The sequence below is a fragment of the Amphiprion ocellaris genome, chromosome 4, assembly GCF_022539595.1.
Source record: "Amphiprion ocellaris isolate individual 3 ecotype Okinawa chromosome 4, ASM2253959v1, whole genome shotgun sequence".
In the NCBI taxonomy this organism is placed as follows: Eukaryota; Metazoa; Chordata; class Actinopteri; family Pomacentridae; genus Amphiprion; species Amphiprion ocellaris.
In genome coordinates, this window is record NC_072769.1 from 19,806,768 (window position 1) to 19,830,659 (window position 23,892).

The 23,892-nt window shown below is 39.6% G+C and overlaps 1 protein-coding gene across 6 annotated transcripts in view; it reads left to right on the plus strand.

Annotated features, from left to right (window-relative positions):
• The window catches only part of npnta (nephronectin a), a 66,858-nt gene extending 50,866 nt beyond the window's left edge, over positions 1-15,992 (plus strand). For all 6 annotated transcript variants that reach the window (XM_023289120.3, XM_035956740.2, XM_023289121.3 and 3 more), the window contains 4 exons: positions 8,574-8,663; positions 9,708-9,806; positions 13,997-14,256; positions 14,475-15,992. In XM_023289120.3, the coding sequence (XP_023144888.1) occupies positions 8,574-8,663; positions 9,708-9,806; positions 13,997-14,256; positions 14,475-14,585 (560 nt within the window). In that variant the 3' untranslated portion in view covers positions 14,586-15,992. The remainder of the gene's footprint in view (positions 1-8,573; positions 8,664-9,707; positions 9,807-13,996; positions 14,257-14,474) is intronic.
• The last annotated feature ends 7,900 nt before the right edge of the window (positions 15,993-23,892 follow it).

Sequence of the window (23,892 nt, forward strand, 5' to 3'; positions counted from 1 at the left end):
TTTGTGTGACCTATTGTAAATAATACAACATTTTTCCATAATAAGCACAACAGTTAATGTATTTAACATTTAATATGTGTATTTTTAGCAATGACACGGTTATAGCTGTCAGAAATATTAAAGCATATGTCTGTTATTTTAACAAAACTACATCAATTTGACAGGTACAAACTCATTTTTTTGTACGAAATAAATGCAAAAATCACCATATTACTTGCTGTAAATGTAACAACATGTTTCCATTATCAGCACAACAGTACGTATGTTTATTCTTTTCAAGAAAGAAATGCAAAAATTACAGTATTGATGTTCTACATATTACGGCATTTTTCCATTAAATAACTGTGCAAGAGTAGAGAAATGTATTTTTTTCAAGAGAAAATTGAAAAAAAAAGTGTTTTCTCCTGATTAACTTATTTACAGTGATTCAGTGTTATCTAAACTGTATCAAACTGTTTTAGAGTTTATCGATTTTTACTGTCATGTTTTGCCTGTTTTCACCGTAACATTCACAAGCATTTTTTACAGTGTAGGGTCACGGGGGACTGGTCTATTCCAACTGACTTAGGGTGAAGACAGGGGACACCCTGGTTGGATCACCAGTCTATCATAGGGCTACATATACGGACAAACAATCACACTCATGGAAAATTTAGAGTTGCGATTAACCTCAGCTTGTTTTTGGACTGTGGGAGGAAGCTGGAGTACCTGGAGAAAACTCACACATGCACAGGGAGAACATGCAAACTCCATGCAGAAAGATCCCAGAAAGGCCAGGGCGCGAACTGGTGATCTTCTAGCTGCAAGGCGACAGTTCTAACCAAGCCCACCACCAAATGATTGTCAGGATAGCAAGATTGTCTAGTTTGGAAGAAGGTCTTTCAAGATATCAATTCTTTCCACATTTGGATTGTGTTTAGTCTTGCATCATTGACTCTTGCTGATGATAGTCCTAGACAGGCAATGTCCAAAAAGCTCCAAAGCCAGTGAGTATTTGAGATGCGGGGGTTTTATGATAATGTGTTTATATTAATATGTGGATGTAACTTACTGGTGCAGTTGGATGTTTTCCTGCCAGGTAAACACATGACAGTGTTAATGCCGAACATCTGACAGGAACTTTGAAAACAGTTTATGAGGCAGACGTGTGAGAATTGTTGAAATCAGAGGTCAGGATCGGGATCACAGTGGATGAGAACACTGTGCAAGTAGTTCTAGCAAACGCATTTGGCAGGGCCTCATTATAATATTTAATATGTGAGAATACAAGCTGATAAATATTTAACCCCAGCTGTACCCGCCCTCAAATTCCAGTGTGATACAGACATTGTAAAGAAATAATGCCCATTTATAAAACACAACAAATTAGTCCCATTAATTGCAGTATTAAAAGTAAGAATGTTTTCCTCTTAAGGCAATTATCTTCTTGGCTTCAGTTAACAAACACAAACTGCTGCTCAGCTAGACTGTTGTTTATCCAGATGTCATGCTGTGTTCTCTGCCAAGCATGAATCTTTGACACCAATTACATTCAAAATGCATCATCAGTCCTTGTTTTAGTTTGACGTTCTCGATCAAAACCACAGAACGGGATTGACTCGGGGGAAAAAATAATGAGTGGTGGCTGCGATTGTTTCTTTTTTGCTTTAACAAAGGGTAATCAGCGCAACCAGCTGCTGCCTTCTTCCGCCAGTGAGAAGTGCACTAACCTTTTCAAAACACTGAATTGTTTCTTAATGAGGTCACCTCTGTGATGTGTGACATGTCAGAAACGTTCGGTTCGAGGCTGAACTTACTGTCCGCTTCTTTATGTAATAAAAGATGCAGATTTGTTTCCTGGTAAACATTATTTCGAGTATTTACAGGATGAGGATGGTGGAGTTCTATATATTGTGACCAACAAATCTGTTAAAAACACTAAAAACAACAACAAATTGATGCTGCTAACAATTATTACCTGTGTGTCAAAAACCTGATGTGCCATAAAGCTCTATTGTTGTCCAAAAGCAATTAGGAAACACATCAATGAGCTGCACCAGGTGACAGTAAAATGTCATTCATGTCCACTGTTTTGGGTGAAAACTGAGCTGAATATTTCAAAACTTGGACACATAAAACCTCAGCAGTCTGTTGGCTGGATAACACGAGGGTTGAATGATAAGTTATGTTCAGGCCCGGCTGGACTGGCATTTTAATGTTAAAAAAATAAATAAATGCAAATGAGAACTATTGTTTATACTCAGCATTCTGGTGCTGTAAGCAACTTACTAAAGTTCCCAACAAATTCACAATTTGCTCAGTTTTCAGTAAAGTTTGCTGAAAACTAGAGTGTCCTGCTTTTTTAGGAACTTATTTAGTCTTAGGATTTACTTCTTCATTCAAAATACAGTACTTTAAAATGTTAAAACTGCACAGGATAAAGGAGTAGGAACATACACTACCAGTAAAACGTTTGGGGTCACATAGACAATTCCATGTTTTCTGCTTTTCTTTCAAAAATAAGGACATTTCTAAGTGACCCCAAACTTTTGAACGGTAGTGTATTTAGAGATAGAATAATGCTTTGTTGTTTCTTTTTTGGGTTTTTCTAACTTTAGCTTCAAAAAAAAAAAACAGAAAAATACCCCTTATCGTTTACATTACATGCACGTTTTGTAGCCCACTAAATCCTCAAGCAAACAAAATGCAGAACTACTAAATCATATGCTGCGTTGATAAATTTGCACATTATGAAAGAGCGGCAGAGAGGAGTGCCAAGACTGACAGCGTAAATAGCTGTAAAAGTTGTAATGGAACAGAGATTGACGTTTCGGTATCGTGCTCGTGGGCACAGCAAAAACAAAACACTGAGCTGCGTTCACATGTCTGAAATGTCTGGTGAGATGCAACACACAGAACAGGAGGTGAGGTACTGTGGTGCAAACTCACCTTGCCAGATGGCATCACATAATTAGAGAAAGGAAAGAGGAGAGAAGATTACCTAAACACCTGTCTGCACTGCTTGAGGGAGACATCAATCTAATAGTTTGCACCACAGCAGACCAGCTATATGAGAGCTTCCTGAAGATGGTTTGAATAAGACGAGAGGAGGAGGGAAGAGAGAGACATCACTGAGTAATTATTCAAATCATTAGATGGAAATAGGGGTAGAAACGAAAAGCTGTGCCTCAAGTGCAGATGCTTACTGCAGTCAGAGCTAATATAGAGTTTTGTAGTTTCCTTTCGCTTCAGACCTGTTGGACATTTTCTTGTTTTCAGATGAGTTGAAAGAAAAGAAATGTGCTTTTGTAGCCAAGAATTAGATGAGAGGATCAGTGTTACTCTCATGTCTGCATAAATCTGGAGCTGAAAGTGGGTCATCTTAGAGAGATGAACAGCCTGGCTGCTTTCAAACATCAAATACACACTTAAATCTTTATATTTTACTCTGACCAACAAGTGTTAGAACAAAAACACACGTGACATCGGCTTCAGTTACTCGCTGTAATTATTTCTCAGCATCTCTGCTGGTTGCCTGACAAAATTCTAGGAAATTTGCCTCTAGCCAAGTAACAGTTACGGTACATAAATGCCAATGAAACTTTGAATTTGTGTCCCTGTGTGACTAAACACATGGTTTAGTTTTTATGATGCAGGTTAAATGTCTCTCTCTCTTCCCAGTCTTTATGTTAAGTTTATTGCCTCCCACTTCTAGATCAATGCATAAACATGAGAGCAGCATCAGTCATCAGTAAGAGTCAGTAAGAAAGCAAATAAACGTATTTTCCAAAATATAAATACAGATCTCCTTAAACACTCTGGATTCTGGATTCTGTTCAGCTGAAAAAAAATTCACAAGGCTGTTTTTCTGAGCTGCATGAAAGCTTGCATTTTGGAGAAGCAAGGCTTTCACCCAGTGACAGTTATACAAGTGTGATGGTGTAACATCATGTCAACAAAGGGAAAGATAGCTACGCTGCATCTGAAATAAAAATAAAAAAGTGATGAAATGTGCTATATTTATCTACAGACCTTAAAATCTCAAGGAAAAGAGCATTAATTTCTGTTGCTGAGTGATTTTTAATTTGTTTACTTAACATTTTGACAGAACATAGCAGCAGATTTTATTGTCTTCAGAAATATTTGGTTGGAATAAAAGCACATAAGGTCAAGAGGTACAGTGTTTGAATAATATTTCTCATGAAGTGTTTCATCATATCTAGACATGCAGATAGTTTATGATTTATATACTGAGGTTTGGAGATGTCTGAGATTCTTGTCAGCACGGTGATACAGTGGAGAAAACTGGGATTTTTATTAGTAGGACTCAAACCAGAAACAGTGTCCCAGTTACTCTAGATAATCCTGACCTTGCTACGAAAAGTTTTCATCTGAGCTACTTTCTTCAAAAGAAAAAGTCACAGGAAAACTGTTGACAGTGAGATCTATAGATCCTTCGGTGTAACCAGGGCATTGTTTCTAAGAAGGTGCAAGACTTCCGAGTTCTTAAAATGTACATTTATTAAGGTTTCGAGCAGCAAAAATATCAATTAATTGAACTTCATTGCATTTGGGGTAAGGGTAGGAAGTTTGCTATGTTGCGTCCATCTTATGTCTCCATATATACTACTGTTCAAAAGTTTGGGGTCACTTAGAAATGTCCTTATTTCAATGAAAATAGCATTAAATGAATAAGAAATACAGTCTAGACATTGTTAAGGTGGTAAATGACTATTCTAGCTGATTTTTATTGGAATATCTACATATTGTTTGTTGAAAATGATACACAACTCTTTTTCCATTCTCACTGTGTTGATGTTATGATTGATATTAGTACTGTGGAGAATGGAGATTTAGATATTGCCATAATAACTTTTGAAATCAGATAACTTTTGAAATAATTAGATAATAAATATTTACTAGAAACAAAAACAAAATTTTACTTGTTTTATAAGTTTTACAAGGAAAGAAAAGTTTCAGAAATGTCTTGTGCCTTGTTACACTATATTAATGGCGGCCATTTTGGATGTTTCGCCATTAAACAGGAAGTACTGTCTAACTAACCTCTACATGCTCCACTCTGCCTCAAACTTGACATGTGTGATTGGAGTCCGGCCCTCATCACATCCATAGGCCAATATACATTCAGAGTCATGGCATGACCTTATGGTCAGGTCACGTTCAACACTGCAAGCAGCATTAATGGTGGCCATTTTGGATGTTTGGCCATGAAAGAGGAAGTGCTGTCTAATTACCCTCTACATGCTCCAATCTGCCTCAGACTTTACATGTGTGATCAGACCCCTGCCTTGATGACATTCACAGGTTAATATACAGTCACAGCAATAGCGCCACCTGGTGGACATTCTGGATGGCTCGCCATGAAACAGGAAGTGCTGTCTAAATAGCCTGTACATGCTCCAGTCTGCCTGAAACTTTACATGTGTGATCAGAGTCCAGCCCTCATCAGATACATACACTGAAATCCACACTCAGTCGCAGCGCCACCTGGTGGACATGCAAAGATGCGAGGACCCAACCAATGGTGCTTGCAGGAATAATTGATGTTATTACTGTTAAGAATGGAGATTTAGATATTGCCATAGTCACTTTTGAAATCAGATAACTTTTGAAATAATTTGATAATAAATATTTACTAGAAACAAAAACAAAATTGTACCTGTTTTAGAAGGTTTACAAGGAAAGAAGAGTTTCAAAAATGGCTTTATTCCTTGTCACTCTTAACTAGATTGACTTTGCATGGATGTTTTACTAATTAGTTTGATATGTTAAACTAAATCATTTACTGTGTGGGCGCTGTTTTGCTGAAGTAATATTGCACCTAAGAATGAAAGAGTACAGACCAATTTAATCTGCAAGCCTGTGTGGAGTCAGTGAGTCATTGTAATAAGCATTAAGATAAACTGCTCAGGTAAAAGCAGAAATGCCACAACATTAAAAAATGCTCCATTATGAAGCAAAGTCTTTCATTCAGAATTTATATTTTACCCAAAGGAAAAGAACAGAAAAATAAGGCACAAAAAACATTTCAAAATAAAAGTAAAACTACTCATCCTTGGCTTTGTTATAATTGTATCAATGGATCAACTGTTCAACAAGTCAAATCTAAGCGTAGTGAATTTATATAGCACATTTTAAAACAACTTCTGTTGAATGTGATAAGGCAGGCAGCAGTAAATATATGTGAAAAAACTAATAAAAACTTTCAAAATGTAGTTGATTAATCAACTGTGATGAGTATAATGTATTTTTTTGCATATAACATCTTTGACTGTAAATGTGGTAGAGTAAAATGTACAACAAATGTGTTTGACATGTAGGAGAGTACAAATATTACCAAAGGAGCATAAAATGTAAATAAGTACACTAGGGAAGAAAAGTTTTGCCCCACTTAGAAATGTCCTTATTTTTTAAAGAAAAGCAGACAATTCTAGCTGGAAACAACTGATTTTTCATGGAATATCTACATAGGGGTACAGAGGAACATTTCCAGCAACCATCTCTCCTGTGTTCTAATGCTACATTGTGTTAGCTAATGGTGTTGAAAGGCTAATTGATTATTAGAAAACCCTTGTGCAGTTATGTTAGCACATGAATAAAAGTGTTAGTTTTCATGGAAAACATGAAATTGTCTGGGTGACCCCAAACTTTTGAATGCTAGTGTATTCTGTCCCTGACATAAAAAGTAAAAACCGAACACTGATTATTAATATACATTTTTTGGGATATGCTTTCACTTACAAACCTCCAGCAGAAAAAAAGCATATATTTCCTATAATACCATTTAATTGTCAGAATTTATGTAATCACACGATGTTCCTCTGCTGTTAAAATAGGATACCCAAACATGGCATTATTTCAGTTGTCCCAGTGTCAAATTACTGCAGCCTTAATCAGCATATCATTGGATTTACTCTTTATATATCCACCCTACGACTGGATGCTCGATTTCAAGAGAGACTTTGTTTCTTAACAGCACAAACACACAAACACAGACACACTTGGAGAGACCTGCATGCCTGGGATTGCTGGAGAGCCTTGTGTGAGTGCGACCTCCCCGCTCTGAGATTCAACTTCAACTGACAGACTACATCACAGTCTGCCAGGTGGTCGTGACCCAGCACTGGGGTTTAGGGTTAGGGCAGCCCTGTCAGTGGCCAGGCTGTCTGCTGGGGGCTGCATGTTATAGGGACTCTGGAGGGTTGTCAGTTCAAGTGTGGGTTACAGTTCATTCATAGCATAAGCTCAGGCATCTGCGTGGGATGCTGAGAAGTGTTTTATTACTCAGCCAAGGAACACGGCAGAGTTATGTGACGATCAGCATTGGTTTGTTTGTCTGTCTGTTAGCAACATTACTCAAACTTGGACTGACAGATTTAGATAAAATTTTCAGGGAAGGTCAGAAATGACACAAGGACCAAGTGATTAGATTTTGGCAGTGATGGGGCTTATAGTCTGGATCCACCGATTTGTTAAAGATTTCTGTATCATTGCGAGATAACAGCACGGCGTCACTGTAACTATGACAACAAGTGAACACTACACCAACTGCCTGCTGACGATCACATGACTGTGACCCTACTACAAATACACCACTGCGGACTTATTGGGACTTATCCGTCGGAAATCATACAAGGAACAGTTGATTAAATTGTGGGGGTGTTTCCGAGTCCCATCAATTCCCGCCGCCCGCTACATATTTAGGTCACATGATTCAGTATCTGTACATAACGTGCACATGCATAACACACGCCTGTGCTCAGCACAAGGTAATTTTGTTTGTGGATACATCTATATTAAATGGCCACATTCTATGTTGCCGTGATTTCTGATCATCAATAACTAATAATTAAATTCTGTATTTCTAAAAAAAATAATATTGCTGCATTTCTGACAATGCCATATGGGGGAATGAACAGCCTTGACGGAGTACTGCGCTCTCTGAGTGCTTTTCTATTTGATAGTTTGTCTCATTAAATCCCACTAACATGCCACATGTTGAAATGCAAAACATAGTAAAATTAAGATATTTATGTGTATTTCTATTTTAATTTTTTGTGCTTTTTGCTCTGAAGTCAACTTATTTCTTGCTGCAAAAGATTTGTCATTAAAAAACTGCTGTATCCTGCACACAGTTGACCTTTAAAAACACAGCTTGGCCTACTGTATAGTATTTTGGGCAGTGTGACCCCATTGGAGAGGGATAGAGGCTATTTCAGGATTGGCTGTGTACTGTATGTGTGTGTGCATGTACTGAAGGTCCCAGTTGTGCAGCAGCAACATTTGCCCAGGCATTGCATCAGATGGACCATCGCCCTTTTCCTCATTATGTTTCACATTTGACTTCTGGTGTTGCTACGGGTTTTCTCAGGTATTCTGGTCTCTGTGGGGGTTATTGAATTAGCTTAGCTCTGGCTATGCAGACACTAAACCGTGACATTGGTTCATCCTTGTCAAGTCCTTGTTGAGTAATGAAACAAAGCTACACAATAGCCACAAGCAAATGCCAGTGAACAAATATAAGACCTTAGTTAATCCTTTGTCTAAACTTCCCGCCTTCTCTGTCTCCTCAGTTCCTCGGAACCACGGCCACAACACCGTCCTCGACATTGACTTTGACATTGAGCTCGGCAACACTGCGGATGAAGCCAAGGATGACCCAGGTAAACACATTTGATGAGACAATCAGCGGTGGCCCTGTAAATACGGCTCAAACGATGACGGACGACTCACATTTGCTATACGCAAAATGGAACTGACAAGCAGCTCCTGCAGTAGTGGAGGTATTAGAGTGACCAGATGTGTTTTGATAGGGCTTTCACCAGGGGGTGACGCATGACATCTGGCCGTATCAGTTTAAATAATGGCTCACAGCCCAGAATGCACTGCCAGACTTTTCCACTTTTCACATTATGCCTGCTTGATTGCTTGACTGCTTGAATGATTAATTGATCATTTGGAAGCACATCAGCGCTCTCCTCCAAACCTCCATAGTATTTAATGTAGAGTTCCTACGACGACAATAAGCTTTTGTGAGGAGACAGCACTTTCTGTCATGCCTGCTCAGGGTGATTTATTGATCTCAAGAGGATGCAGATTAAATTGCCTAATGATTTAGTTACGTGTTTATTTTGGTTCACAGTGCGCCATTTGATATACTGATTTAAAAGAGAAGGCATTTTCATTGGCTCAGAAAATGAACTAGAAAGTGTTTTTACAAAAACCTTGTTACAGTGACAAAATGATGGATATTATTCCTATCTTTGAAACCAATTTGTACAGCGATCCCTGGATAATACGGCAACTTTTGCCTGCATTGCTTTAATGTTATTGTCTAGGCATCATCACTTGGAAAGAAATGATCGGTCATTGAATATTATGACTCTGTTATACACATAATGTGTTTTATTATGCTGCGCGGCATTCATACAATGCATAGAAACACACTGAGTTGCAATACTCAGCAAATCCTGTGCATTTACATGAAGCTGTTTCTTCTTTTTGGAGCTCGTTTTTCTTCTGTTCTGAGATTACAACATTATAACAAATGTTTACACCTTTTTGGAGCAGCTTCAGCAGTCCTCTTGCTCCCAGAGAAGTTGGAGGCGCACAGCGAGGCCCCTGTGAACCATTACAAAGAGCAGGCTGGAGGCTTGTGCACGTGTACTCTGTCTGCTTCTCTGAAATATGTCTGTTGTTCTGTTCAGCGTCAGGATATCTCAGCTGCTCCTTTGATGACGGTCTTTGTGGTTGGATCAGGGACAAAGACGGAGACCTTCACTGGGAGACAACTCCTGATCCATCAGGTAACCAAGGAACACAGATCACATTCTTCTCACTCACACAATTATAATAAAGAATGCTGTTGGCTCGATAGCTTGTTTTACACTACCAGTCAAAAGTTTGGACACACCTTCTCATTTAATGGTTTTTCTTTATTTTCATGACTATTTACATTGTAGATTCTCACTGAAGGCATCAAAACTATAAATGAACACATATAGAATTATGTAGTAAACAAAAAGTATAAAAAGAGTCAAAACATGTTTTATGTTTTACATTCTTCAAAATAGCCACCCTTTGCTTTGATTCCTGCTTTGAACACTTTTAGCATTCTCTCCATGATCTTCATTAGATTCACCTGAAATGGTTTTCCAACAGTCTTGAAGGAGTTCCCAGAGATGCTGAGCACTTGTTGGCCTTTTTTCCTTCACTCTGTGGTCCATCTCATACCAAACCATCTGGATTGGGTTTAGGTCAGGTGACTGTGGAGGCCAGGTCATCTGACCTAAGCAGCACTCCATCACTCTTCTTCTTGGTCAGATAGTCCTTCCACAGCCTGGAGGTGTGTTTGAGGTCATTGTCCTGTTGAAAAATAAATGATGGTCCAACTAAACACAAACAGGATGGGATGGGATGTCGCTGCAGGATGCTGTGGTAGCCATGCTGGTTCAGTGTTCCTTCAGTTTTGAATAAATCCCCAACAGTGTCACCAGCAAAGCACCTCCACGCCATCACATTTGGATTGACTGACCTTCAGTTCTTAAAGTAATGATGGACTGTGGTTTCTCTTTACTTAGCTGATTGGTTCTTGCCATAATATGGATTCTAGTAGTTGTCTAATAGGGCTGTCAACTGTGGACCAACCTGACTTCTGCACAACACAACTGATGGTTCCAACCCCAATAAGAAGACAAGAAATTCCACAAATGAACCTTGACAAGGCACACCTGTGAAACACAAAACCATTTCAGGTGACTACCTCATGAAGCTCATGGAGAGAGGGTTTACAAAGCAGTAATCAAAGTAAAGGGTGGCTACTTGTAGCTAACATGTCTTCAGTATGTATCTACAATGTAGAAAATAGTAAAAAATAAAGAAAAAACATTGAATGAGAAGGTTTGTCCAAACTTTTGGCTGGTAGAGTATATAAATTGAAATGGCTTTGCTCCTTTACTGACACACACTATACACACACACACACTTGCAGCCACACAAAGACAGTCTAAGCAGCTCCGTTTTGTTCTACTCACTTACAGGTCAAGATGAAAATTACTTGAGGGAAGTAGTCTGTCTTTTCTGCAGATTAGTGCTTTGCTCTACAAAGCGATGCAAATGAGAAGTGGATTACGCGACCCATCAGTGATACCAGTGGCTCGCATTAAATAGGAACACCACGCTGTTTTTCTTTGCGTTCGGGTGAGGAGAAGACATGGTGAATTATGTTGAGAGGACTTGTTGGAGGCAGTGTGATGTCTAAACAGTGCGGAGCGCTGCTGCTGCCGCTGCTGCTGCTGCTGTTGTTTAAGTACCAATAGCCACATCTGGCTTCTGCTGCCAACTGGCAACAGCGTGTTTCCAGACATTCAGTGCCTCATCAGTGCAAATAAACATGTTTACCCAGACATTTAGGTGGCCAGGCCACTTATTTACAGCAGATCAAATGCTAATAGAGTAATTCCAGTTAAGAGACAACGTTTGATCTGCAGTAACCTGTTGACACCATTACATTAAATCAGCACATGAACAATTTCTTAATTATAAATACATGTGTGTGTTCACCTATCCCTGTTTTTTTCTTCGATGTGTTCTGAGGTATGTTTCTATTTACTGTTCATCACTTGAAATCCTCTGATAAACAGCTAAGGGCAAACACTTCCAAACGCTCATTCCTGTTGGAGGAATGGCACAGATTTGGAAAGGAGCTCATAACTTATGCAGAAAGCCTCTGTGGTCCAGAGATACTTATTGCAGCTCCTGTGGTTAACAGCAGCCATACAGGATCTGCTGGATAAGCAAAATACATCAGCATTAATCAGCCAGAAGCTCTTTCACCTTTAAATTTTTAAAAATATAGTTCTGCTATCACTAACTAATGCATGAATTAATAAAAATATATCTATTTGCCACAGACTACTGGAAACAATGCATAAGTGGGTCCAGTGTTTATCAAGCGTCTTTTATTTTCTGTCTACATTTAAAGGAGTATTTCACCCAAATGGTAAAAAAAAAAACACCCCCGCCCGCAAAAAATCCTATTTTTCTCACTTACCTGTATAGTCGTAATAATGTTTTTTGTTCACAGCAAAGTAAATACAATACCGTGCTGCTCCCAGCATTCAAAACCTTGCTAAAGCTCAGTTGTAATTTAGTTTCCCAGAAACGGGGTTCCACTCGGGACAGTCCACAGACCTTGTCAACTGTTTGCATGCAAAAAGTTTCTGAAGCAGCAATTTGTTCCAGCAAAAACCTGTTAATAGTGAGGTCTGTGAATTATCCTGGGTAAACCAGAACACCGTGTCTGGAAAACTGGAAAACCAGGCTGCTGCTAAATTTTTCAGATGCTATGTTTCAGCGCTGCACACACAAACGAGACTCAGTGTATCAGTTTCTGTTGCAGTAAGAATACACATACATCCCAAAACTTTTGCAAATAATAAGTTTTCTGTGTGGATTGGTACTAGTGGGTAACCGAAAAAGTTATAATTTTGTTTGTTTGTGTGGATTTTATTATTATTATTATTATTACTGTAGTTGTTGTTAATTATTATTATTATTATTATTATTATTATTATTATTATTATTATTAACATAAAAAATCCAAGTTTAGCAAAACTACTTTTGACCAGTTCAAGTCATTTCAGGTTCATTTATATAACATTAAATGCACTCAGAGAGCGCAGTACTCCGCCAAGGCTGCTAAGTCTTATCATTTCTGATGGCTGAAATCTTGAAAAAATTCTTTGCAGACGGCAACATAGAATGTAGCCATTTAGTATAGATGTAAGCACAAACAAAATGCCCTTGTGCTGAGCACAAGCGTGTGTTATTCATGTGTACGTTATGTACGGATACCGAATCACGTGACCTAAATATGTGGCGGGCGGCGGGAATTGATAGAACTGATTGATATAAATCACTCATCGAATCCATCCCCACCTATATCATCTCAACCTGGATCAAATTCTTCACCATCAAACACAAAACAAAACACTCCCAAATAATAAATCAGGCCAGTAAGTTGACTCAAACAGCCCAACCCCCCTGTGTGAACTGTATGGACGCTCAGTGATGAGGAAAGCCAACCTCATCACTGAGGACCCCTCACTTCCCCTCCAACACTCCTTCATGCTGCTGCCATCAGCATCAGGCAGACACTACAGAACCGCACTGGCCAGGAAAAACATCTACAAAAAATCTTTCATCCCTCTGCAATAGCTGCTCTTAATAATTCAAAATAGACTGCACTGTGTTTTTAGTGTTTTTAGTTACTGTTTGTGCTTTACTTGTTTTTTATTTATTGTACTGTGTTGTTAATGTGTGAGGGTGCTTTCAATGTTTGAGTGTGTTTTTTAAACTTTGTCTTACAGTCGTGGCAAAAGACAAATTTCTGTTTTTACTTGGAACAGACAATAAAGTTATCTATCTATCTATCTATCTATCTATCTATCTATCTATCTATCTATCTCCACACATCCCCACAATTTAATTATTTGTTCCTTGAATAATTTCCAACGGATAAGTCCCGATAAGTCAGCAGCAGTGGATTTGTAGTCAGCAGACAGCTGATGTAGCGTTCACTTGTTGTCATAGTTACAGTGACGCCGTGCCGCTATCTCGCAATGATCCGTGGATCCAGACTATAAGCTGCATCACTGCCAAAACCTAATCAGGTGGTCCTTGTGTCATTTCTGGCCTTCTCTGAAAATTTCATCCAAATCTGGTAGTCTGTTTTTGAGTAGTGTTGCTAATAGACAGACAGACAGACAAACGTACGGCGATCATCCCATAACTCCGGCGTTCCTTGGCAGAGTAATAAGACTATAGATGAGTCTTGCATTTAGATAATGGTGCAAAATTACATAAACAGCAATACATTTATTGTTACATTATTAAATGTTTTTCAAGGATACAGTAACGTGTGTGCTGCAAACAACAGCTTTTCTAATTGTCATCAATCAAGTGTACTTTCATTAATGGACTGTAATCTCCACAGGTGGGCGGTACCTCACCATTCCCGATGCAGGAAACAAGAGGACGGGACGAGGGGCCCGGCTGGTCCTCCCACTTACCCCTCCCTGGAACGACGGCAATCTGTGCCTGTCATTCCGGCACAAGCTGGCGGGTCACCACGTGGGAATGCTTCAAGTGTTCGTGAAGAAGGGGAAGCAGTACAGTCCGGCGGTGTGGGGTCGAACAGGTGGAAACGGCTGGAGACACACCCAGATCACACTATGGGGCACGGGCCTGGAAAGTGTAAGTATAACAGACGACAAAAAACGCTCTCTCGTGCAGCATACACACAGATTTTTTTGAAGAGAGGTGTCTGTGTTTACGAAAAATAAATCTAAGGAGCTGTGGAAAAGAGCGGATGTGCAGAATTTAGCGGGGTCCACCTTGAATGAATCCTCTGTGATCAGGAAGTGTTGATTCCTGTGTGGCAGTACCTGAGTGTGCTTTGTGCCGACGTCCAGGTGATCCTGAAGGGGGAGCGTGGGCGAGGCAGGAGCGGGGAGATGGCCGTGGACGACATCACCTTGAGGAAAGGCGCCTGCACAGAGGAGCACAATCTGAGGAGACTCTGACTGACAGAACAGAGGAAGGCAGATGGGAAAACATGAGGGAGAATCATCTCAAAGAGAACAGACTCTGTTGTGACACCTCCTCACTCTGCCTTAGTGCTCGCTGATCCCTCCCTCCCTCTCTCACCCCATCCTCCACCTCCCAGCTGAACGATATCTGAAAAATTGTGTGTGTGTGTACAACATTGGTTTTTCTCTTTCCCCCCCGACCGTTTGTGAATAAGCTGATTTCATGGGCGGATCCTGGCAGCACACCCCTCGGCCTCTCTCTCTCTCACGCCATCACCTTGTTACTCGGAAACTGCATGTATCTACTTACCATGGAAATGTCCTCCACCTAACACAGCCCTGGCAGCCGTCCAGCCACACCTCTGAGAGGCCAGCATTCAGTTCTTTTGTTCCCGGAGAGGATCTCTTCCCTCATTACGGAGTCCACTTTTGCTTTGCTTTGATCCTTTTAGCCACAAGCCACTGCTTTTCTTTTTTTATTTGCTTGGTGGTAAAATTATGTGGCCAGGGGTTGCAATTTGTGACTGTTTTGATCAGCAAAAATATCACACATTTCCTTGAGGGTTAGAGATGACTTTTTTTTTTTTTTTTTTGCAAAAGACAAATTGTATTTGTCGAAATTTGGTTGGTACTTATCCAGATCACTCCAAATCAGATACACAACAAGAGTATTAAACAAATTTGCAAGTCAGTTTAGCCTGCTTTTGTTGGTAAAATATGAGGTTTTTGGTGTTTTTTCACAGCTTTTCACAGTATTTCAAAAAAAAAATCTGCCTGATAGAAGAGAATTTAAGCATTTAGCACCTTTTCTATCCCGACCTTTTATCGAAGACTCATAAAAGTTGAATTAAACTCTCTGCGATCATGTTTGTCAGATACTTGAAATGTGCAAAACAGAGTCAGTGTATAATTTTTGACACTTGCAACTCAACAGTTACTTTCTATTATACAGTATGTGCTTTGTTATATTAAGTGCAGTTTGTTATAAAGACAATGATGCCGACGACTTTTTAGGCTTCCACAAATTGTATTATTGTAAATGTAGTTGTGTGTACATAATCTAAAAGATCTACAATTCCATTTGTTTTGTGGTTCGTATGTCGTGTAAATTCATGCACAAGTATTAATTGGATTTCAAGTGGTTGGTATTTCAGCATTTAAAGAACATGTACGCAGACAGAAACCTTGTGTAGTGCAAGGCTGTGTGTGAAGTGCGCCAAATATGTGTGTGTTCATGTGGTATAACGCTCTGTCTGTTACTTGCAAAGCACATAGTTGCATATTATATGCTGTGATAATGAAGGGCATCGGCTGGAATTTAAAGGTTTTCTGTATGCATGGATGCATTCACCAAATTCAGATTTATCCAGACCAGTATGTAAATAAAAGACATTTGACTGAGATGTTCTGAAACAAAGCGTTGTGTTTTTTTACGTTTCTAGTTGCTGTTTTTAAAAGAGAACCTGCAGTAAAGCTTATTTTTAAAGATTCCCTGTTAAGATTTTGACTACTGCTACTACACAATGCTATTATTAGGTTTTAATGAGCATGTGGGCACAGAACAAGTATAGGGCTATCAGCAGCAGGTTGTGCCTTAAAAATGTCACCGCTCCAATGAAACAGAACTGAAAAAGCAGAGGACAACCATCTAATGGTGCAGTAACAAAGCCTGCTTCATAATACAAAGTTTAGTAAAAGTATGAAGAGCTTGGAAATGCATCAGTAAAGTATTTGGTGAGGAAAAACACAACTGTGCTATGTGCAGTGGCAACTTTAATGTAACTGTGCCCACGGAACTATGATGGGTAAAATGATCAGTTTCATTCCATAATATTTATCTTATTTATTGTCACTATTGTTATTGTTATTATTATTATAGTATTATTATTATGCAGTAGCAGTTTCATAACAAAATCCAATTATTGCTGCAGTTCACAACGTTCTGTCTGTAATCAGTTGGTTTTTGCAGGCCACTTTCATTTATTTGGCTTTACTAGTCAACCTTGTGATTTCTTTTGTAAAACGAACAAAAAAAAAAAAAAAAAAAGCACATCACATCTATGTGGAGCTGCACAGTGACTTGGTGGTTAGCACTTTATAAAAGCTAGAAGATCCCCGGTTCACGTCCCGGCCTTCCCAGGATCTTTCTGCATAGAGTTTACATGTTCTCCCTGTACATGCGTGGGTTTTCTCCAGGTTCTCTGGCTTCCTCCCACAGTCTAAAAACATGCTGAGGTTAATTGGTGATTCTAAATTGTCCGTAGGTGTGAATGTGAGTATCATTGTTTGTCTCTATATGTAGCACTGTGATAGACTGGTGACCTGTCCAGAGTGTCCCCCGTCTTCACCCCAAGTCAGCTGGAATAGACTTCAGCCCCCCCATGACCCGAATGAGAATTAAGCGGTGTATAGATAAAGGATGGATGGATCATATCTATCCCCACAGGAACCGGCAGTCCTCAAAATATCATGAACATGTGCAACAAAATGCCAATGAACTCTATCGTTTCGGCTTCTCCCTTCAGGAGTTGCCACAGCGAATCATCCGCTTCCATCTAACCCTATCCTCTGCATCCTCTCCTCTCACACCAAATAACTTCATGTCCTCTTTCACTACATGAGTTGATAATGCATAAGATGTTTAAAAAAAATAAATGCATGGGAATTTACACAGCACATAACACAAATGTTTTTAGATAAAAAATAAGGAAAATGCTCTTTACAAGTACAAACTCCACTGATAATGGAATAATCACTCCTTCTGTACCAAAGGCTAGACCACTGAAGGACACATGCTTTGATTTAATATTTTAAATCCCTCACATTCAAAGCCATGTTCTCTTTGTTTTAACAACAGCCCAAAGCATTGATTGTGTATGCCGGCTGGCAGGTATCAGATAAAACGAAGCGAAGGGCTTCAAATGTAGCTCCAAATATTAGCCAAGCTGCCATTGTAAATGAGTGTGTAAGCTATATCGAACCGCAAGCACCCGCAATACTTCTCCCTCACACTACATTACTAGTTAATTGCTGCCGTGAAGCAAACTGGGCCAAAGTGACTACTTTGATGTAAGTCTCCCTGATTTAGTCCCACTGTGTTTTCTATGGTAAGTAGCCATGGAACAGTACAACAAGAAAAGAACTCAGAAAGCGCAGTACTCCGCCACAGCTGTTCATTCCCTCATATGGCATTGTTGCTATCTCACAATGATACAGAAATCTTTAACAGACCCATGGATCGAGACTATGAGCCGCATCACTGCCAAAATATAATCATTTGGTCCTTGTGTCATTTCTGACCTTCCCTGAAGATTTCATCTAAATACATTAGTTTGTTTTTCAGTAAAGTTGCCAACAGACAGACAGGCAGATAAAGCAACGCTGATCGCCACATAACTCCGCCGCTTTCCTTGGCGGAGTAATAGGTGGCCATGAAACAGTACAAGCACAATAAAGCATGAGAAGGAGGATTCTGTTCACCTTGTCTGTGTTCGTATTTCAGGGAATCTCATTGTGTTCTATCACATAAACCTTTATATTGCTGAAGGTGCTTGCAGCAGTAAATGAAACCATCGGGACAAGTTCACAAGTTCAGCTTTAGTTTAGTTTTTGAGAGTTCATTCACACAACAAAGCCTGTTGACCTCTAAAGAAACGTCTACTGTGGATAATCCACCTTTCTCTATAGAACTCACATAGACTCCCACACAAAAACAAACAGCAAATGAATCAAATTTTTGTTTTGCTAGAAAAAGGTCTGCAATTTTGATATTACATCAGTCTCAGAACAGACAATTTTCCACAGTCCTGTCACTGACCTGGGAAAAAATACCTAAAAATCTTCATTTTGCTTTGCGGCTTCATTTTTAGGATCAAAAGGGCGAGCAAACAGAGCTTTTATCAAGATAAAGCACAACAGAAGGAGGAAATCTAGAGGTTAGAGGCAATAGCCAGTTTGTGTGTGTGTGTGTGTGTGTGTGTGTGTGTGTGTGTGTGTGTGTGTGTGCGTGCCTGCGTGCATGTGTGTGTGTGTGAGGGTTGCAAAGTCATTTCTTCTGTATTTTCTCACACACATAAAGTAATAGAGCACATCGTAATAGCGAGAAGAAAACATCAAACACCTTTTCACCTAATATAGAATAAAGCCCAAAGCTTCTGGCTTAATGAAGGACCTTCCTCTACTCCGTTATGCTTGTTCCGTGGAAATAAGAAATCTATCGGTGTGAATGGCGCATTAATGGATGTCATACAAGGAGATAAATGATGCAATTAAATATGAGCGAATGTTCGCAGAGTTTAACAGTAGTGACATTCTTCATCATACAAAAAGACGAGGCAGGCGAGGTCTGGTGGGAGTCACTATTAAATCTCAGTTTGTTGGATAGTCAGAGTTAGATTGCAACTGGACCTATTGTGTTATCATTTGAACATCATCTTACTGCTTCATACTGTGTGTACGTGAAAGACATCAAGCTAAAAATGATTTTTTTTTCTCCCTGCTTTAGCATCAATTTTCTGTCTGACTTTAACTGCAGTTATTTAAGATCAGTCTGATCAGTTTTTGCAACATAAAACTCCCTGTTATGGTAGTAACTGATCAAGTTAACGATCACACACTATAAGGGCATTTCAAAGTACCTCATCCCACCACTTGGTTAAACGCATGGCTGTAAAATGTATTATTATTATTTTTAAATATCTAATTAAATGATTTAGATTTCGTTGCAGTTTAAGTCTATTATTTTATGGGTTCCATTTACAAAATGATGTTGGTATTTACATCAACTTAACATTGTTGGTGGTGCAAACTCACATTTCTACATTAGTTCATTTAAAACCAAATTTAACTTGAGGTAATGTCATGAAACTGACTTGATAACTACATTTTCTTCACCTTGAGGTCTGGATTTTAGGTCCATCCATCCATTATCTATACACTGCTAAATCCTCACTCGGGGGGGCTGGAGTCTATCCCAACTGACTTATCGTGAAGGAAGGGGACACCCTGGACAGGTCACCAGTCTATCACAGGGCTACATAAACAAACAATCACACTCACATGCACACCTATGGTCAAATTAAATTAACAATTAACCTCAGCATGTTTTTGGACTGTGGGAGGAGATAATTCACTCATGCACAGGGAGAACATGCAAACTCCATGCAGAAAGATCCCAGGAAGGCCGGGATGCAGACTGGGGATCTTCTAGCTGCAAAGGTGCTAACCACCGTGCTAACCGTGTCTAGATATGATGAGAAGTAGGATTCCAACATTGCGCCTCTTGACCTTATTCCATCCAAATATTTGGGAAGTCAATATAATCTGCTGCTATGTTCTGTCAAAATGTTAAGTAAACAAATTAAAAACCAATCAACAACAGAAATTAATGCTCAAGGCAAAAGTGCTAACCACCAAGCCACTGGATTTTAAGTCTCCTCTCCTAAATACTTTACATTCCACCCAAGCAGTTTAATTTTTAAAAGTTTGGCAACTTAAAAACTTGCGTTCATGATTATAGCAATTGAGTACATTACATTCAAAAAATCATTTTATTTCATGATAAAATGAAATACTACTTGGAACAATTTGATTTTCATGACTAATCAACTTAAATACTGTTGTGTTTATGCTACCAGTCATTAAGTAAATGGTAATTAAATATATCTAACATTACAGAGAAAAAGTTAGGTCCCATAAATCAGTGTAGTTATTTGGTTGAGCATAATTTTATTAGAAGTCACCATAATGCATTCATCTTTTTTTCTTTGCTTGAGTATAACACATCACTGTGCCTCGACTAATTTACCACTACAGTCTTAGAAAGTGCTTTTCACAACTACATTGATGCCGATGTCTTGTCAGACAGTCTGATCCCGTTATCTAGCAGAGTAATGATAAGAAACTTCATTCTAACAGAACAGGACCAGGAGCTGTCAGTGCAGAGTGCAGATTTTCTGACTGATTTCTGCTTTTGGTTTGTGTTTTGATCCAGGCTTGTAATGATTTTTTGGATGTGTGCATTCTGCACTCAGTTTGCCCCCAAACAACCTGCTACAAGTATAACCTACCAATTTGATGTACAGTGCCTCCACAGCTTCACTCACTAGCAGTGAAGTAAAATGTCACGTTGAAGAAGAAGAAGAAGAAGTCTTCCAGGATAAGGATGAAAATACCGACTCAACGGCGAAGCACATGACTACTAGATGTTCTCAAGGAGAAGGAATGCAGAAATGATTTGGGGATAAAGTTGGAAAGTGTCAGAGATCACACTGAAGAACTTGTTAGTCATTTCCTCTGGATAGTCGGCGCTGGAGGATTCAGGGTTCTTGTGAGCAGAGAAGCCTGAAAGCTCCTAAGTGGCAATGTTCTGGGGGTGAAGGAGACTGCTGCATGAAGACTTAGGATGTCAGTGAAGTACCACGGCTCCACTGCATCTGTGCTAAATTGCTGGACTTGATTACAGCAGCTGAATGTGTGGAACTTCAGCTCCCAACAGGATGCATACAAATCCAGCAGGTCCTTTGTGATATCGATCAGCAGGTAAAGACTCCCTCCAGTCGCTTCCATTTGAATGTTTTCTAAGACCTCCAGGAGCTAATAACCAAATGGAGACAAGCAGGAGGATTCTGTGGAAGAATGATCATAATGGCTGTTCTGCTCGCTCTGTTTTCATCACAACCTTTATACAATGATAAAAATACCACTAATGTTGCTCTTTCACAGTGAAAAATTACAGGAAAGCACACAGCTGAAAGAGTACAACTGGACTTTTGCTTCAGATAAGTACATAAAAAGTAAAAAGCATCTACGCAGCTCCACAAATGCTATCTGTCAGTGGTAAACTTAGTGTACCATGAGGATAACAGGTGTTTTGTATAATTTACCCAATCTGATATTAAACACCTGGATACAAATAACCCACGTAGCAGGACATACCAGCGTGCTGCTGCCAAATTTTAAAAATTCTACCTTCCATGGAGCCTTTTTGTTATACTCTTTTCACTACAATACAAAAGTCAATCTGTGTAAATCTCAACCAGAATTACAGGCGTAAGTCAGCCAGCGTGGCACACTTTAGGATTTGTATCTTTGGTGGCTGTGTAAAATGAGCTTTCAACAACCACAATGTAAGGACACAAAGGGAAAGTCATCACCATAAAGTTGAAAGACTGATAAGGATTCCCACTTGAGAACGTTAATCGGACGGGTGGAGAGAAATGCTTAAACAGCAATCTGTCTGTATAGTCTGAATCAGGAAGGAGGTCAAACCTTTGTTCAGTGTGGTATTCAAAGAGTCAGAGTATTCATGGATGTGCACTTCTAATCTTTGGTTTTTAATGTTCTCCTTGAAAGTCCTTCATCAGCGTTTCTCAGAAATGCTCCTCTGGGTTCTGACTAAGAGAAATCACAATGTGACAGAGGAACACATGACCAAAATCATTCTGTTAAATTTTTTTTATCCTCCGCATGGTGTCAGTTTAACTCAACCTCCAATCAAAAATATGCAGCCATAAGGTTCCAAGAAGAAGGCGTTTTGGCTGCTGGTGAGTTGAAATATTACAAACATTACTTTTATAGATACAATATGATAGTCTTCAAGTGCTTAATTACAAAGTCAGAGATCTGCTTGCTGTACTGCCACATTGTGAACATGAGGTGTTGACACTAGAGGACATCTTCTGCCTTGCTTGCTCATGATTGGTGGAATCCTGCCACCATAGTTCCACTGCAATTGATGAAGAAGTCATTGACAAGGTTGAAAATATTTAAAACCATCATGTCTAAATTAGGGCTTTGTGGTTAGCACTTTTGCCTCACACCTAGAAGATCCCCGGTTCGTGTCCCGGCCTTCCTGGGATCTTTCTGCATGGAGTTTGCATGTTCTCCCTATGTGGGTTTTCTCCAGGTTCTCCAGCTTCCTCTCACAGTCCAGAAACATGCTGAGGTTAATTGGTGACTCTAAATTGTCTGTAGGTGTGAATGTGAGTGTGATTGTCTGTATATGTAGCCCTGTGATAGACTGGTGACCTGTCCAGGGTGTCCCCTGCCTTCACCCCAAGTCACCTGGGACAGACTCCTGAACACCTGTACAATAAACTGGACTGGTCAGACCACACTCCAGCACTTTACAGCAAGGGTCAAAGCAGACTCTATCTTTTAAGGAGACTGAGGTCTTTTGGGGTGCAGGGAGCACTCCTGAAGACTTTTTGTGTCTTTAGGAGTGTCCTCAAGACATCCCTGCAGCATCTCAGCTGCTGACAAAAGGAAACTTGATGAAGAAGGCCAGCTCTGTCTTGGGGAGCCCCCTGGATCCAGTACAGGTGGTGGGAGAGAGGAGGATGTTAGCCAAGCTAACACCCCTGCTGGACAGGGACTCCCACCCCATTTACGACACTCTGAGGGCTCTGGACAGCTCCTTTAGTAACAGACTGCGTCAACCCAGGTGTGTGAAGGAGCGTTACCTTACCGCAGGTCCTTCCTTCCTGCTGGTATCAGACTCTATAATCAGCAATGCTCCCAACAGACCACACACACTCTCTTAATGACAGTTAGCCAACTGTCATGTGCAAATACACCTAAGTGCAATTCATCTCTGTATATATTCTAAAATTTGTGTTGTTAGTATCCTTGTGTACTTCTGTTTTTCTTATTTATATATAGTGTATACACTCCTGTTCAAAGGTTTGGGGTCACCCAAACAATTTCATGTTTTCCATGAAAACTCACACTTTTCTTCATGTTCTAACATAACTGCACAAGGGTTTTCTAATCATCAATTAGCCTTTCAACACCATTACCTAACACAATGTAGCATTAGAACACAGGAATGATGGTTACTGGAAATGTTCCTCTGTACCCCTATGGAGATATTCCATTAAAAATGTCCAGCTAGAATAGTTATTTACTCATCCTCTTCTGCAGTACAACCCTTGCCATTGTAAAAACCATTAAGAGAAGCGGACGTCCACTTAAATTAGAGATTTAAAGCCATGGTTCTTTTTAAATTCTAACCATGTTTGAGAGCAGCACACTGCAGCCTGTTCAGGGGCATCAGATGTGTTGTTTGGCTCTTTCTCCATTGTTGTATTATTATTCTGACATCCTTCAGGAGCAGTCATGTCTCACAGCAAATAAAAATGACGATACAGTTTGACTTGGCTTCCTCCTCTTGGAGACGCTCCCTGCTGTAAAAGTACAGCATAAAATACACAGAAACATGAGGAGCAACATGCAGGAAGCCTTGTAAACAATCCCCCCAAACAACCCCAACACAGACCCTCACATGCTCCTGGGTGCTGCT